Source organism: Apostichopus japonicus, chromosome 3 (genome assembly GCF_037975245.1).
Source record: "Apostichopus japonicus isolate 1M-3 chromosome 3, ASM3797524v1, whole genome shotgun sequence".
NCBI lineage: Eukaryota > Metazoa > Echinodermata > Holothuroidea > Aspidochirotida > Stichopodidae > Apostichopus > Apostichopus japonicus.
Genome location: NC_092563.1, coordinates 14581352 through 14600483, shown reverse-complemented (window position 1 = coordinate 14600483; position 19132 = coordinate 14581352). Strand labels below are relative to the sequence as shown.

Here is a 19132-nt window from a genome sequence, read left to right as displayed (position 1 = left end):
AATTATTGGGGGTGTGTGACACCCCCACACCCCCCCCCCCGCTCGCTACGCCCCTGCCGTTAACTTTCAGAGAGAATCATCAAAGCGTTGAATAGGCTTAGGGAAAGATCGGTTCCTTTTGCAGTTCAAACTTATGGACAAAAAGAGATCCCACTGCGTGCAGTGATGATGCCATGTTCTACGTGTGTATGCTAGAATATGCATTTGAAGAGGAGTTGGAGGGGTGGGGGTGGGGTGGTGGAATGGTGAGGGTTTCATTTGTTGAGACGATGGGTTTGTATATATCATAAATGGGGAAGGGGCGGTCTCAGTTGTAGATAAATTTTTCATTTAACTAAGGTGAGTTCTTTTACAATTCTCTTCATTCTACTGTAAGAATCATATGGAGTCTTATTGCTCTCAGCAATTTGTAACACACAATGTTCAAATTGTCATTTATATGATTTGTGTAATTCACTGAATATCCCGTTTGGATTGATACATAGTGAGTGCCGTGTAACGCGCTCGAATCGACTGTATCAAACACGGCTCCGGAACCGATTTAAAGAGAGCGCCACGATGATAATCAGGCAGAGAGATTGAATACAGTTGAGCATAGAAGACAGGAGAACGGTTTCAACGAAAATTGTCTTCTTTCGCAGATAATAAATTGTGTTCGCATGTCAGGGCGAGGGACAGTGGTAAGAATAATAACGCGAACACTGATATTGTGCCGTAGATTGCTGGGCAGAGAACGAAGATGGTACGTATAGGGATGTAGTATTTAACTAATGAATGGTGTAACCATGGAGCTATAAATAGATGTGTAACTTACATTCTGACAGTGTTGTTTGTGCGGAGTGCGAAGGGGGTGGGTGTGGGTTAAGGGGTGGGTGTGGGTAAGGGGGTGGGTTTACTGGTAAGGGAGTGGGTGGGTATATAGTAGTATCTACCATGAAGAAGACTTCATTTTAGGTTGTACAAATGAGGATGAACTTACGCAGAGAATCTGACAGATATCACATAATAATCACATGAACTAAACTTATAATCAAATGTAGAACGTTTTAAATGTTTTATACATAAATTGATATAAGACTGCAGACTCGAGTAAATCTATATATCACGAATAATGAAGTTGTAACATTCTTTTAACTCTGCTTTAAGAAAGCAATATGGCACAGCTTACTCCCACAATGAAAGTATAAAATGAAAATAGAAATAAAGGGGAATTATGCGACATCACAAGTTCACAACATGATGTTGGCACTGTGATATCATATTGACGAAATTAATTTAAAACCGGATGTCTCCCAAATTGAAAAGAGTTTTCCTCATCTGTTTAGGGAATTTCTCAATATGCACATGCATATATGCATATATATATGCATATAGATATATATTTATATATATATATATATATATATATATATATATATATATATATATATATATATATATATATATATACTGGTATGTAATACAGACAACGTCGTTAATAATACATGATGAAGACGCGTCACTGATTTACAAGAGCAGATAAACTTATAAATACCTGCATTATTCGAAATGCGTGCAGGCAATGGAGCCTCGCGTCTTCTATAGTTTAGATATACTTTAATAGGTAACTAACTTTATTCATTGAAATTACAAAATTTCCCCCACATAATGTGATTCATCGTTTATAGGATTTTATGGTCTATGGATGAATTTGAAATGAAAATTATTTGAAAAGACAATTTACTATTAATGTTAAGATATTCTTTACCTCAAGAGCAGTAATGCATTGTTAATGAATCCACGTACGGTAGGGGGTATCCAGACTACGGAAGAGAACAATGTCCATGATTCTTCATTATGCATCTATAAGTGTTATTGTTGATATTTGGTATGCCTCTAGACGCGTCAGGCTTTCCCTCTGTTGAGGACATAATTTCGTTACATTTCCGTTTTGGTTGGTCCCGTAAGAGAACATTACCAACTGTACAGTATATGAGATATCTATAGGTACATAAGCAATGGGCCCTAAAGAGCACATGGGGCTCGTTTGGCTTATGACTATACTCAATAATAATAATAATGATGATGATGATGATGATGATGACGATGATGACGACGATGACGATGATGACGACGATGACGATGATGGCGATGATGATGATGGCGGTGGTGATGGTGATGATGATGGTGGTGGTGGTGGTGGTGGTGACGATGATGATGACGACGATGACGACGACGACGGCGACGGCGACGGCGACGGCGATGGCGATGTGTAGCTTTATAGCTAACCACTGCAGCGCGGTCAGTATTGGAGTAATGGCAATATATTTATTCGCTCTGTGAACCTTTCGAGCAGCCGTGTTCTGGATCATTTGCAGTCTATATAATTGGGTGGAAGTTGTGCCAGCTAGTCAAGAATTTGCATAATGAAGCTTACTGGAAAGTTTTTCAGTTACAGAATTACAAAAATATTCACGAAGTTGACCTACTTGTCTTATATGATACATTGTAGACTTACAAACCAAATTTACTTGCTTAACAAGGGCGTAGGAACCGGGGGGCTGGGGGGCGCCAGCCCCCAGTGAAAAATATGGGGGGGGGGGCGGAAGTATCATTCCGCCCCCCCCCGCTCCGCAAGTCAGAAAACCCCTTTTTCATTTCCAAATGAGAAAAAAATCTCATTTGGAGCACCAAATTGCATTTAAGGCCAGGTGAAAATGCAAAATTCTTTACAAAATGGAGTGAGAGTTGAAGTGTGCTATATTGCACCAAATTGCATCTGAGGCCACCTGGAAATGCAAAAAAATTCTAAAAGGGAGGGGACACCCCCTCCCCTTAGACCCCTCCCCCAGGCTGGCCATCAGTCTTCAGCCCCCCCCCCCCCACTCAAAAGTACCTTCCTACGCCACTGTTGCTTAATATCAATATACAACTGCCTGCGGCAGGCTTCGGTTCTTGTCAACGAACATTATTACACTGCGTTTGATCTCTGATCATAAAACATTTCAAGTTGTTCTCGACAAATAACTTATCATTGCTGAAACATGTCAACTCCAGTTTTAACAGCTAACCATTGCATTGGCTGAGCTTCTGTAGCGTCGCTGCTCTTGTTCTCTTAGTCCAGTTTTGTGTCGATTCTCAGAGGAGCTGACCTTTAATAGTCTGTGGGCGAAATTACACATTTACAGGCACTCCTATATTGATTCTTCTCTTATGTTTAAAGTTACAAAATGATTAATACAACCTGGGCTGATGGTTTATAGTGGTTTGTGACAATCTACAACATATTCAAAATACCGACTTATCAAAAATACATTCGTGTTTAATATAGGCCTTCAATCATCCGTTAAGCTCCGCTGGAATTGTCATTTTTATTTCCTGTGCTATTTTAAGATGAAAAGATGAATTTTAGAGCAATGTATCAATTTGCAGATGTCTTGTATCGATCAAGTAATGGTACTTTCAAAGCAATCTCTGTATAAACAAAATATTTTAGGGTAAACGTTACGCTGTAAAGTAAACAAGAAAAAGGACATCAAAAAAAGTAAGTATATATATATATATATATATATATATATATATATATATATATATATATATATATATATATATATATAGGTCATTACCTTTCCTGTAACCTCTCTTGATAGTGCCACCAGATTTGCGGCCAAGTGTACTCAATACGCAGCTTTTAAACAAATTAAATTTCACAAGCAGAAGAAAATTGTGAAAAACATAATATGATAAATAAGGGTTTTCAAATTAATTCACGCAAACAAAATCATTGATTAAGAATAAATTTGCACCCTGCTGCCTCTGGTATATCTATGGGGTTTTCCGCTGACTTGGCTTTAAAAGAACTCACTCACATATCCGACCTGCTTCGTTTCTCACGTTGAATATTAAAAGCGTTCGTATCCCTTCTACTATTTTATTCAGTTCTGCCCATCAGTCACATAAATTTGGATCTCCCTGGCACAGATGTACATTCGAAGCGTGCGTGAATAACGAAGTATACAGACGTCTACAAAGTACTCTGCGTTGAAGCACTGTTGTATATAGATATATCGAGGGAGAGATCTGGACGGGAGGAATTACATTTTGTGATAGCAATCTCATTTCCCCCTTTTTCATGCAATCTTTGTTCCGGGAGTACAAGTACAAGTGGGTGTTTAGAAGAACGGTGACGAGCAGAGCTAATTCTTGTAATCGTGGGTTGAGGCCATTTGTATGATTTTTTTCGTTCGGTCGTTTAGTTCACACGATCATTCGATGGACTGCAGTTAAATTAAATCTATCGGAATTCTTTGCCAACAGACATAATGTGATAAGTAGATATAACTGTGACGTTTCGCATTGATATTTACTGGTGATTTAACGAAAGATGAAGGCCCATTTGAGCTGAGGATGTCATCAAGATAAAAAAGAGTGCAGTAAATCTAGCTCTTATTCTCTTACCTAGTTTCTCATATAGGCCAATATGTAAATATATATATGTGAGTGTTTCTGTTTCAATTTTTACTTGATGTCTACAATTTCCTGCACTCTCGAGGATGGTAATATATACATATCTATACATAAACTCTGTTTCGGCAAATATTTCGTGAAGACATTCGTAATATTTCACTTATCAGTTGACCATTGTCATTAACGTAAGAGCCAATAACCAATGAGTTTAAGGAAACGAAATATTGATACAACAGAATTCGCTATATCTCCAAAAAATACCAACGGAAATCTTGTGTTTATACCTTTATAAATATATTTTTCTATTGGAACGGATGTGCTCAAATGTCACAATCTTGAGAGAAAACGATGAACATCCTGTGTTTATAATGAGACACAGACAACTACAAATCTAGACATCTTTGTTTCATAATTCTGTATTTTGGCTCGCGGTTGTGTTTTGCCGTTTACATTGGAGGTGTTCTGTTTTATAACCCGTCTACTGAGGAATACATCTTCGTTTGTGTTCATTTGACGATACAAAGCTGTACTGATACAGCTACCTATCAGTTTGATTACTAGCTTCAGTTGTTAACAGGTATACTTCATTTGCTATAGAACGGATGTTTTCTGTTTTGGTACTCGTCTACTGTAGATGACTATACTGTTGAAAGACAGTCACAACAAGCCGTTTCACGATTTCAGGTAAATAGATCTGTCTAAGATTATAATCGTCTTCATTGGACAGGTGATTTGCAATTGTATTGGACATGCCCTAATTTATACTTTTCCACTCAAAGATGTCGCACACTGTTGTGAGCTATACTGAATACATACATATATATATATATATATATATATATATATATATATATATATATATATAGGCATTATATATATATATATATAAGCATTATATATAGGCATTATATATAGGCATTATATATATATAGGCATTATATATATATATATGCCTATATATATATGCCTATATATATATGCCTATATATAGGCATATATATAGGCATATATATATAGGCCTATATATAAGTAGGCCTAAATATATATAGGCCTACTACAGTATTCGATATTTGAGTTCGGTTCCTTGCACTTCGCTAATGAAGATGGTATAGGCCTACTCTAAGTTTCGCTAAAATATATAATGACAACAAGAACACTGTTAAGAGTCAACTAAATATTTGAATTTATAATTAATTACAGAATTAATAATGTTTATTATATTAATATAGTTATATAAAGAAAAATTGATTAGAATCAATAATATTGATATATTAGAATTGTAGTTCATTCTTAGTTTTTAACACCAGAAATACTGCTTTCATTACCAAGCGACTTTAATTCAACTCGCATACTTAAAACATAACCTGCTCTGTAATTTGTCACTGTCAGCGAGAAGGCCCAAAGCACGCGATTACAGATATTGTCAATTCTTCAATTTGCAGGCTCGCCATAAGCAATGGACCGACTCAAGATAATGCACGAGGAATTACAAAGTGTGAAGTTTTGGCGCGCTGTATTGGCTGAGTTTGTTGCCATGGTGCTATTACTGTTCGTCGGACTAGGGGCCACTTCAACGTTTGGTGGTCAGTCTGCAGATACTGTCCATATAGCCTTGGTGTTTGGTTTGGCTATTGCTACGCTAGTGCATTGTACGGCTCATATTAGTGGAGGCCACCTCAACCCGGCTGTCACTTTGGCGTTCCTCGGTAAGCTAAGAAAAAAATAATGTTGTATAATATATACTGTATGAGGGTAATTCTTGTATATCGAAAGGGGTTAATGTTGTCCGTGCTTTTCAACATGGGGAGGTTTTTAAGGGCACGGGTAAGGGGCTGATGGAATAGGTGTATCAGTAATTTACTGTTCTAACATTAATTTGTACGGTTCCCACTTGACGACGGGTCCGGAAGGGGGGGGGGGGTTGAGGGAGGCCATTGTAGACTACTGTTAACTACTGCGTTCACTGAATCATATGTTTTGTTTTCACGTAGTCTAACGCTCTATCTGGTATTCATGTATGCCAAGTAGGCCACAGGTTAACCCATCTGTTGTGTTATTCGTACTATAATGAATATAGTGTCATGAAGTGATATTTTACATCATTTAAGTTCCTATTAAACTCTTGGCAAGGTATTTAACCCATTGCACTTTTGACCTTCAGGTTTTTCCCCTTGTTAACCCACAGTTCCCGAATAAAGAAATATTTTAGAAAATGTTTCGCTCCAACTTCGGACGTCTAGTTTACGAGCCCGTATTGTCGGACAAAGAAAAACATAATAAACAATTAAGACCACGTATTTTTTTCTAACTCATGATTGGTTCATTCAGAGATAGATTTGATGAATACTAATGATGTTCTGAAGTAGGTAATATTGAACCAATCATGTGTCAGATGCCCCATCACGTGTGACCCCAAGCGTTGCAACTTCTGAGCAGTTTTGTTATAGAGGTAAATTAGTTCTTGAAAAGGAATCAACCAGTGCTTCCGATCATTGTAATGGCCATATATTTTATATTATTTCCAATCAGTATGTTGAAGTAATTTTACAGCGTTTAATTAATTTAACTTTCAATTGTTACGGAGAGAATAAATCATCTTGAAACCAACAGAACGTTTTAATCATTTATTTGCTTAGAGTTTCTTGGAGTTTGGCTTTCGAAATATCCTACCAAATATTTTTTCCCAAGGGGTACGATAGTACCATCTCTACCGAGCTACAGGCGATACACGCCACATTACGATAGGCTATGCAAATCACGTAAATGCCTCATTCCTTCCATCCATCTGTCCATCCTTTCGTTCATCGATCCAACTATCATCCATCCGTCCATGCATGCATCAATCCGATGATCCAGCCAGCCAGCAGTCCTAACACACTGCCACCTAGCAAATGTACCCAGCCTATCCTAATTTGCATAAGTGAATGGGGGGGGGGGGCTTCGAATGTTTGCGACTTTCCTTGTTGAGGCTAAATACTAGCTAGCCTGCTTGGAGCAGAAGGAAAGAGGTCAACGAATTCGTTTAAAACCACTGAAGTGGTAATTCGATTGAATCTGCTGTCACGTCAGTGGAATCTGGGTTTTACGAGCAACTAGAATTCTTCACTGAGGGCTCTTTTGATTTTAATCTTTTCGCATTTATCTCTGTAGTGATGCACAGGATAACACCATTACGAGCCACATTGTACATAGCTTCACAGATGCTCGGAGCCACGGTTGGTACAGCCCTTTGCAGATTAGTTACGCCTTTAAGTAACAACCGTTATCTTGGACCAACAGTCGTGGATGAAGATATTTTACCCTCACAAGCAATCGTTGTGGAGATTCTGCTAACTTTTCAGCTTGTTTGGACCGTATTTGCTACAGTAGATGGCGGGCGTAAGGATATAACAGGTTCTGGGCCTTTGGCGATCGGCATATCAGTCGTGATTGGGCATCTCTCAGGGGTACGATATTCTTTATATTGATTGTTTTTTCAGGAGATATAAATATGTGAGATTTGTAATGCTAATATATATATATATATATATATCATTTAAATATTTTTTTTTAATAATATATATATATGTTATAATTTAAGTCATATATAGATCAGTTAGCCATCGGTCCCTCCATCCACCTGTCCGTCCGTCCGTCCATGCTCTCACACCAAATGTTTAATCCCGAAATAAGTATTCGACTATTCGTACTCATTTATTGGCCTATACAGACTGAGCTATAACGGTCAGTACTGGGCATTAACTTATACTTAGAAAAAAATACCGCGTAGATTCCTCCGCGTATAATTAACAACTTTCAAGATCTGTTTTTAATCAAACTTTTCCGTGACATCCTATGATTGATATGTTTACGTGTTTTGCAGTCATCTCAAATTGGTGATCGTGCAGTGTTACGTTTAATGTTCAAACTATCGATTTCATCAACTTTCCCGTGTTTTTCTTTAATTCAATATTAGGTCAAATTGGCCTTTTTTTAATCAAATCCGCTGACTTACCTCACACCCAAAATGTGTGATATTCGTTTGCTGAGGTTTTTAGTTGATTGAGTCCAAGAGACGTAAATTACAAGAAGAAAGAGAGAGAGAGGGAGAGAGGTGGAGGTGGAAAGGGATTGAGAAAGAACTTTCCGGCAACTGAAGCAGCTTTTCGGTTAGATCCAATACAGACTGTGTATAGCAGCGGATTCTTTGGTCATTAATTTTAGCCTCGGGTTATACACACATTTATATACTCACTGCTATATTCTACAGGGCTCTGTATAGTTGATATTGATTTATCGAGTCACTCGTGCTTCACTGGTCATTTAAAGACAAAAAGAAGAAGGAAAAAAATAGAAGAAAAAGAGAAAAAAAGATAAAAACTCAATTATTTGCGAGGTCGTTTGACACGTTGATTTTAAAATCTGTAAATTTTTACTTTTTTTTCTCGGAAGTTCATAATAACATTAAAGAAAATTTCTAAAAAAAAGGATAGACCTTGGGAATGGTTTTCTTTCTTTTCTTTTGAATACAACGAAGGAAAAAACATAAAGGCAGCATCGTAGTGACATTTGCATGCAATTCCTTCTTTGTGTCTTTCGAGATATTGATGGCTGAACTTGTCTCAATTTGGTGCTACAAAAGTGAGCTTGAATCCAACAGATGTGATGTCAAAGTTGCACGCTGACAGAAAAATGCTTTTTTCTTTGCTTTACCTTTCAGTTCATTATTATTATTATTATTATTTTAAACAATGGATTAGATAGGGTTCCAACTTTGTTTTAAGCGATGTTAGAAGTGTTAGAAGCTATATCAAATAGCCCCCAATGAATATAATGTATTCGTATGTTGTTGATGCATTCCAACTTTCAAGAAGAAAATCAGATTGTATATATACTTCAAAAGTTATATGTCAGAGTGCATCTACACATGATATCACACTTGTTTGCTTCAAGTTCAACTATTTATACAAAACAAGTTAACTTCAGATGTTGTTATCTCGAGAAACTGTACATATAGGCAATGGATCCAAATGCCCCCAGAATGCTTTGAGTACTGGACTATATTCTTTGGTCGCTGCTCTGTTTGAAGTTATTTTCTTTTAAAACTATAGTTGTCAAAAATTTCGAACATATACATGATTTAAACAACTTTATCAAAGATTACATATCATGGTAATCGTTTCAGAATAAATTTGTCGCCCAGACATGTTTTAGTGTAACGTTAGAGTCAGGACTGACGATGAATTGGGCCTTCAGACAAACAGCGTCGTTGCGACCCAACAACATACCAGTGAGGTGGTTTTTGACCCACTCCTATGATATTTTTTTTTTATAGATTTCGCTCATTTCTAAATGTAACTTTTATCTGACATGGAGAAGGCCCACAGTATTTAACGCAAGCATACTGAATACCCGATTCGATTAGGAAGTTATTGAAGATCTTCCCCCCCCCCCCGCCCCTGATATGGATAAACGGGCACTGGGCCGACTGCAGAATTGACCCGGGTCAGTTCGCCCGTCAGATTTGAATTATCAAAGTGGATTGGTTAACATATGCAATTATAAAATACCGATATTCATCATTTCAAGGCTTTTCTAAATTGAAAATTAAGCAAAGTTCAGCCGATAATTTGCATTGCTTATAAGGAAAAGTGTAAACCGGCAAAGCTTGCCATTTTTATTCAAAATGAGAAACTTAATAGTACGCATTGTGTTAGTTGCTATGCATAATTTACATTTACTGCTTGCTATCACGTTAAGTCCTATAGAAGCGGTGGATTTGTTTCCATGTTTGTTTGTTTTTGACAAAAAAAAAGAAGAATGAAAAAGAAGAGGTGCGCATTTAAAGTTCTTGGACCCTGCAAAACAGTACTTCTCATTTTACACTGGTATATTAAAAAATCAACGTGATAGCAAGCAAACCTCGATGACTAATTTTGTCTTCTTCGGCGTGCCATATCCAAGATGCGTCAATTCAAGTTGTTATATAACTCAAACAAGTTCAAGCTCACTTTAATATCCTATGTTGATACGAAAATTAACCGACATTTCCATATGAAAACCTATAAAACAATCTCATTGTTCCTTTAAAATTTATAAGAAATTACTCACCCTAGTTTGGATAAATTTCTTTAAAAACATGTTCTTCCATTTCCCGCTTTTTCAACTGTTCAAAGCACTTGTACTGACAGTATTAGCAGTATGAATACCATGTTCCATTAGATAAAGGTTAAAAACTGTTCATACTGCCAATACGAGTGCTTTGAAGCATGGTATGGGAGGACAGTATATAGTTGTTTGAGCACTGACAAATTGGGTATTGTAGATGGGACTTCATCATGCAACTGCACATCATAAAATCTTTTCTCTTTTATGAATATTTTAACTCCATATATTTGACGCTGCGAACTATGAAGTTGTTAATTTCATTCTTTCAGATCAAATATACTGGTGCTAGTATGAATCCGGCAAGATCTTTCGGCTCAGCTGCTATCGGGGGCCAATGGGAAAATCATTGGGTGAGAAATTACAGTTACAATAATAGCCTTTACACCGCTAGTGGTTGTTCAACGTATAAACCTGTCTTACTCAATTCACCAAAGTCACTATACTATACAATGCTAGAGTTACCTTATTTGATCTGAAGAATAATGGACAAGTTTTATTCGGCCTATAGGGTAGCGGTCTCATTTCTTCGGAACTACTTCAAAAAGTTAAAGAGTCCGGGGAAATCCTGATGCGTGATAAACAAGACTGACTGGAATGCTCTGTATAAAGAGGCAGGCTTGGATATTTTCTGCTCATTCCAAAACGAGTTTGATTATACCTCGTTTTTAGCCTCGATAACTAGCGTTAATGACAATTTCTTCAAATGCAAAGTATATAGCAATAGGCTCGCTACTTCAATATGGCAGCCTAATTTGCATATTTCCATACATAAGTACCATAAAATGTCATTTTACCAGCAATTGGTGATTGGGTTCCTCAGTCCAAGACTATATATGTTAATGTTATTCATCTTTTGATCAATTCTAATAAACCATACAAAACGTGTTCCTGTAAACTTCATTGAATGATGAGATGTTTCATGAAAAGTAATTACGGGATTTTAAATCTTCAAGAAATAAATTCAATGCTCCCAATCAGAAACAGTTTCTTACCCTTCCTCTGATTATATACATAAGTTGTACTGAGAAAACCAACTGCCTCGTACTTTACTAAACACGGACAATTTATTCTAAGTTATTCTAAGAGATTAAGTAGAGTGTATACGTCACCGAATCTCATAAGCGAAGGATTTGATTGGGGGGGGGGGGAGGGGGGTTATAAAATAATTATAATAATAATATCAGTTTAACCATTGAAAACCAATATGCAATTTTTCTTTCAGTAGGTGCCCGAAAAGATTTTCACAAAAATATTTGGTTGGGGGGGGGGTGGGGGCGGCTTCCAGCACCCCGCCTCCCTACGCATATGTCGAATCTATTGTTATGTGTACAATGCAATAGAATAATCTTCTTTCACTGTTGTAAGCAGGTAGACACCGAAAAAAAACTATGACGTCACACAACGGGAACTTCCTGCTGATCCTGAATCATTTTACTCCAACAATGAGAAGATCTCTTTCATTATACTTATTTGTTTATATTATTATACAGGTTTACTGGGTCGGCCCGGCCCTTGGAGGGATCATCGCTGCAATGTCATACGACTGGATCATGGATCCAAACTCGAACTGGGATCGGGTTAAAAAATGCGCGACTTGTGAATATGGCGAGACAGAAAATGACGAGGAGAACCACGTGACCGTTTTGGAACCCCTACCGGGAAATAGTGCAAGAAACGGTTGAAATACAACGAGACCACTGGTACAAAAACTGAATAGTTGATATTGATGTAAATACTGAACGTATCTTTATGGGTGGTTCTTATAGGACAAACGAATTGTATACTTATGATACGTGATGAGGATACAGAAAGTGACTTTCGGTGATCGTGCACTGAAGAAGAGCTAGTTTAGTAGTTTTGCTCGAAAGCTCTGCAAAAACCAAACATTGACTGTTTTACTTCCAATCACTTACCTAATTTAATTATTGTATCGCACTCGAGAGTCCAGCCTTTCTCTAAATGCAGCATAGTTTTTTTTTAAACAGTTTTCCCGTTATTCCTATATATATATATATATATATATATATATATATATATATATACATACTTATTATATGTATATATATATATATATATATATATTGTATTCTCATATTTGGTGAAACCTTTTTTACCATAATAGCAAATATAACATATTTCGTGTCACTATGTCATCTATGTAAGAGGTTTGGCCATAGTCATGATAATGAGCTAAGGGAATAGATAAGACTAAGTTTGCATGGTGGGCAGCTTTCTTATATGGTTTTTATTTTATTTTATTTTATGTTTTGCCCACTCAGTGGCTATTTTCTAATGAAGTGGGTGGACAACATTGCATAGATTTTCTGATTTCCCATAACATTATTTATGCTATCTTTTATGAAAACACAAGTTCGTTAACGATGCTTAACCTGAAATATATAATGTGCATAATTTTTCTTATTATAATATATATATATATTTTAGTTTTTGTTTTAATGCATATCTCTGATATGAAAATGAACTTTGTGTGCCAAAATGTTTTACTAGGTGAGCAATATGTTTTAACAGGCAAAGCTCAATTTTACTGGACGGGAAAAAGAATTTACTGGGTGTATATAATTACCCATTTAGTGTATTATTAACTTCCCTGTATAATTGCATGCGCTTTTGTGGAATTTTAGTATGAAATATCATCGATTCTTTAATATATGCCAAAAGTATTGTTTATATTTTACTTCTCTCTCATAATGATGAAAATTGAGCTAATGACACTATGTGTTTGCTTTTAAAGTTCTTTCAAATACTTAAAACAATTAGAGTAAACACTTTCCTTAATGAGTCTCTTTTTTTCTTTGATATGCCAGTGAGTCTAAATGGTATAATGTTTCTTGAACAGGACAAATTAATTATGAACGAAATATGAAGTTATAAGACTTCACAAGACTATGTAGACCTTTATAAATATGTAACCAACTAGAGAAATAAAAAATGATATGTTTCATCACATACCGTAACTATTTAATGTGTTTTTTAAGCATAATTTTGAAGATACACAGTGGTGTGATACCAAACTCATCGGGTGCGTTAGTGGGTACAAACTTCGAGGGCAAGTGGGAACAGTCACTTTGATTTGAGGAAACAAACCCACAAGGATATCTCAAAACCTTCCGCGACGAAATGAATCCTCTGGGCATCAATTCCGCACGACAAATTCATTCCAGTTTTTGAATGTTTTCGAGGTAGAGGGGCGTGGGAGCCTGGGAGGGGAGGGATGGGGGGGTCACATAAGGTGGTCTGTAATGTCACCAAGGTTGATTTTCTTCTCATTCAGTTATCCTTTAAATATATGATGCATTTGGAATGTTTGCTTAGTTCATGCATATTCTCCGTATTTTAGAATTTCATCAAAATACACCATTTTTGTGTGTAGAAATATCATTTTCCTCTGCAGTGTATAAGTGAGATAAATATTATAAATTAGAAAAAAAGAACATTTCTAATTGAAATTGCCGTGATGACACCATTCATTGTGGTGTTGCCATGTCAGACGCATTATTAAAAATATAAACGAATGTGAATTATTCACAAACATCTTCAACATGTGACCTAAACGAATGATTAATGAAGAAAACTAACAGAATCCTTAAAATATCAACAGTTTGTAGAGAGAGAGAGAAAACAATAATATTAACTTAAAAATGATGAAGGAAAAGCAAAGCGTTTGATAGAATATGATACAGACAAAATTAGGACACAATATGTATATGAGTGCATGTCCTTCGCTACTTTTTGATTAAATTTTTGTCACAGATGGTACAAAAACACGTCAGCAAACACCACAGCATCCTTGGTTGCTAGGTATTATAAATGAAATATATTTTGGAGGGGGAAAAATCGCTTCCTTTTCTGAATGTTTTATTTGTTATATATATGTCCCAGCTATAAGTACAAAATATTGCAATGCTTTTCATCACGCCAAAGACACGCTCCACATATGCAAGTTTAACCCTTAAGACTTTATCAACTTACATTGCCCTTGGGCACTTGGTCACCTCGTGCATATAAATGGACTACTTCTTTGAGATGAATCTTCTTGAATTTGATGTCCATAAGAGCTTTCTTCCCAATAATCCTCACAATCTCAAGGTCACTTCTCCAGCTTGGCCTACTTATGAAGAAGACAATCGAAGATTTGATGCCTGTGGTGAACAATTCCATCCGTGGAGTTGGTGTTTGCTTGACGTTTGCGCATACGTTATAGGAAGCTGAAATACGGCGTTCTAGATTAACGGCGTTCAAGATTAACTTTCATTTACTTTATTATTTATCACTTAGTTGTATATGTACTTATTATATATATATATATATATATATATATATATATATATATATATATATATATATATATATATATATATATATATATATATATATATATATATATATAAATATATATATACATATATATATACATATATAGATATGTATTTATATAAATAAAGATATGTATATATATATATATATATATATATATATATGTATATATATATGTATATATATATATATATATGTATATATATATATATATATATATATATATATATATATATATATATATATATATATATATATATATATAATAAGTACATATACAACTTTAAGGACATGTATATTGAACACAAAACTGACTATATAAATATACGACCAAGTTGTACATTCAGTATGTCTGTGCATTTTGAAGATACCGATGTTTATTACTTTCATTCAACCAGTTCCTTTTAAACAAACATGATTAATATTAGAATTAGAGTAATGTGCTTTTATTTGCCTTTGTTTCCTATAAAATAAGAATCCAGGTCGAGTGCATTTTATCGTATAAATCTAATCTGAATAGAACTTGTCCTCCAAATGCAATCGAAATATTGATGTCATTATCAAAAGATGCATTTGATGAATTCAAAATGAAAGTTTAAAAAGAGAGAAAAAGGAAAAAAAGAAAAACGCGACAAATGCTCTTAGTGCTCTTCCGGCGAGTTTTAGCAACAAGAATCCTTGGTGGGCATTTTGTGTCAATATATTTCTGCAGGTGAAAGAAAGCATATTTGCCGCTGACACGAATCTGTAAAGTCACTGGCTTGTATTATTAAATTTGTACTGATTCTCACTTCGCACTTCACGGACAAACTATGAATTTTGATGTAAAATACACTAATTTGAATGAAGTAGTTGTTGAGTGCTTTAACATAGATTGTAAAAGCTGATAATATAGGACGAAAGATGTGCTCCTGCAGAAATTATGGTCTCTGTCCTGTTTTACCGACAGTCTAGAACAATCATGATTTATCGTTTTCACACCGCTGCAGCGAAGTGGTGGTTTTTTTTTGGGGGGGGGGGTAGAAATCCATTCTCTGGTTTCTTAATTAATTGGATATTTGGTTGGGAGCCTCACACAAGTTCGCTTCTTCCACTGGCAGTGAAATAACTCTTGCCTATTGCATGCATTGATATTAAACAAGGTGCATTTAACTCACTCGTTGTCTGAGAAAATGGCCACATATACCGGAGAACATTCTCGTCCGACGGTTGCACAAGTAGGTGTGTGTCGGCGGATCACGAACGCAACGGGCACAAGGGGTAGAGGGTACAGCGGAGATTACTTGGGAAGCCTTTATTTTCTGATACAGGCTATACTCATAAAGAAATGAACAGGTTGTTAGAAGCCGGTTGTGCAGGCTACGATCAATACATGGACTGGGCATTCAATGAACTATAACGCCGGGTAAGGTTTCCATAATATTTGGTACAAAAAAAAAACTCATTTAGGAATAATAGGTCCACTCGTTAAAGGATGACTTCAGGCAGAATCGTATTCTTGATATATTATAGATCAATAAAAAATATTTATAAAACTGTCCTTCAAAACTTTGCAATGAATTGTAAACATGCTATCTGAGGCCATAGAACTTTCTGTTTTTCTATTGAGTTTCACTGCGGTGTTGCGGCATATGAGGAACTGACCTAAGTGTATTAGACTTAATAGTTCAGTCACTTTAGTTGACGACCGTCATTTGTTTAAGAGGTCATTTCTCTCAAAAAAAAGGAAAAGTGTTTAGAATTCCAACCTGTTCTGCCTATAGCAGTGTGTTTTATAGGTCAACAGGTTACCAAATTGAAATTTGTGGCTAAAATGACCCTATAAACGGCACGGAGCTTGAAACGAAAAGGTGTCATTTCAATCATTTTGTGTTATCCTAATCTTTTTATAGTTCATCAGTAGTACATCCTCCTACACCAAAAATAAATAAATAAAGACGGTAAAAAGTAAACTAAAACATTAAATTCACCAAATATCACCAAAGCATCATAGCTATGTTATTACAAAACAATTGTACCACAAAATCGTTTGCGTCGCAGCGAAGTGCAAGAAAAAACCGACATGTCAATTTATTTCGACATATGTGAATTTAGTTTGACATATGTCGATTTCTTCCAATCAGTGCCCTAGAAAACAACATGTGACAGTGGATCGTCCAATAAGAGCATTAGAAACTAACATATGTCAATTTAATTGGACATATATCGAATCCATGATCTATGGCACGCCAGGTGTCCATTTCATTCAATCAGAGCACGAGAAACTTACATATGTCAAGTTAATTATTTGTCGACTTCAGGACTTTATGGCTCACAATGCGCACCATAGGCATCTCCGAGTTAACTAAATCACAACTTTCTTTCAAACTTGATCAATTCTAATGGGAGGTTGATGTTCCAAAAAATGCAGACCGCCAACAAACGGAATTTAGCTCCCCTCCCCCAATTAAAAAAGAATGGACTTATATTCTAAAAGTGGCTGCACCTGTTTATTATGATATTACTGCAAGAGTGACATCGATCTCAATTAATCTTCTAATTTTGTCGCCGTGGATCTCTGTTGCCATGACAACACCTTGCAGCAATGTTTAATCAGTACGTTCCATGCATGTAATGTAATGAGGAACCTCATAATTGACAAGTGAGATCAAATTTATAGAAAGTAGAATAATAAAATTTACAATCAAGTAAATACCGAATCCTTTCTGAGCTGGAACAATGATTTGATGTTTAGGATTCGCAAACTGCATATTTTCAGTTCAATACATTTTCGAATTCCATATTATACGTGTATAGTTTGGGACATCGGGTGAAATCTGACTATGACCGTTTCTCCACGATTTCAGTTAAAACGTTTTCCCCCTTATCGATCGCTTCTCGGCCTTTTGGCTAAGATCCTGTGTAGTATATGTTCTCTTTCGAGTGGAATGGTGATACACACCCGACGATGATCACACAGTCACAGTCTCGATGCAAGGGGACTTGGGCTGAGAGCGGATCAGTCGTTCGGTAGTTTGGTTTTCGTGCCCAGATTCTTTCCTGGGTGACTTTTCTTAAAAAGTATTCCCATTATAGATAATGTAAGAATACCTGGAAAAGAAGTAAGACAACTATTTAAAAGTAAATAAATGTAGATAATTTCGGCGAATTTATCACGTTTTTTGAAATGATAAATTGTTGCAACTGTAATAGTTTTACTTGCTTTGGGGCAAAACTTAACTGAAATTCGGTTAAATAGATACGTATATACCTAGTGTTTGGTAAAATATTTGCCCATTAATTTGAGAGTTTTTAGACTTTATAGTCTTATATTAATGCTGTACTGAACTGTATATACGAAACTATGGAAAAACGTGTGCTTTTTACGTGTTCCACCAAGCGTAATTCAAAAATGTCACGGCCTATAAAAGGCATTATAAACCAAACACTACCGGCATAGTAACTTAAACTCTATCAGCAATAAACAATTACCCCACATACCCACCTGAACCGCCCACCCCCTCACCCTCTTCCCCTCACACCGAACTAAATACAATACCTCTGCAAAAGTACAAACGGTCGAACCGCCCGCAGGTCCACCAATTCCCCCTCCCCCAACCCGAACACCAATAAAAACGTAATCATGTCGATTCGTTAATAGAGAAGATATATAATGCTAATAAGTTTAGGCCATGTATACACGATACAAATGCCTGCATGCCATACCTCAGTCGAGGCATGACTGCCACAAAACTAAATGGAAACGTTTTTTTTAAAAGCTTAGTAACACGAGTTAGTCACACTCGCGACCCTATCTGAGAGGTCCTCTTCAGACGGACAAATATATTGTAAAGAACAAAAGTTTATTTGTGATAATTCGAGGACTTCCCCAAATCGATAATAATTTAAACAGTTTTTGAAAGGACCACCTGTCTCCATGCATCTGTGATGAATCAATATGCAGTATTGATTGGCATACATCACTGTTTTACAGATATTTGTCGTTTGGGAATCAGTAAGTAAGAGAATCAGTATCGCCTAAAATGACACAGTTAGACATATTTTAGGAGCGATGCTTCTAATATACAGGGACTCCACTATTTCATTCCTTATTCTTAATCCTGCAGAATAAAAGTATTGTGTCTCTTTGAGCAATATTTACGATATAGATTGAATTTAATGTGGAGAACTAGAATCACAACAAAAGTCGGCTTCATGAGACCTT

At 36.0% G+C, this 19132-nt stretch overlaps 1 protein-coding gene and 1 pseudogene across 1 annotated transcript; both read left to right on the top strand.

Annotated features, from left to right (window-relative positions):
• Positions 1–3934: 3934 nt before the first annotated feature.
• LOC139964321 (aquaporin-4-like) lies at positions 3935–12582 on the top strand. The gene is made up of 5 exons (XM_071965836.1): positions 3935–5130; positions 5889–6152; positions 7597–7892; positions 10863–10943; positions 12084–12582. Exons 2-5 carry the CDS (start codon positions 5903–5905, stop codon positions 12273–12275), a joined length of 819 nt encoding a protein of 272 aa, XP_071821937.1. The 5' UTR covers positions 3935–5130; positions 5889–5902; the 3' UTR covers positions 12276–12582.
• A 5215-nt stretch (positions 12583–17797) lies between these two features.
• On the top strand, positions 17798–17896 carry LOC139965880 (U2 spliceosomal RNA; annotated as a pseudogene).
• Positions 17897–19132: the final 1236 nt, after the last annotated feature.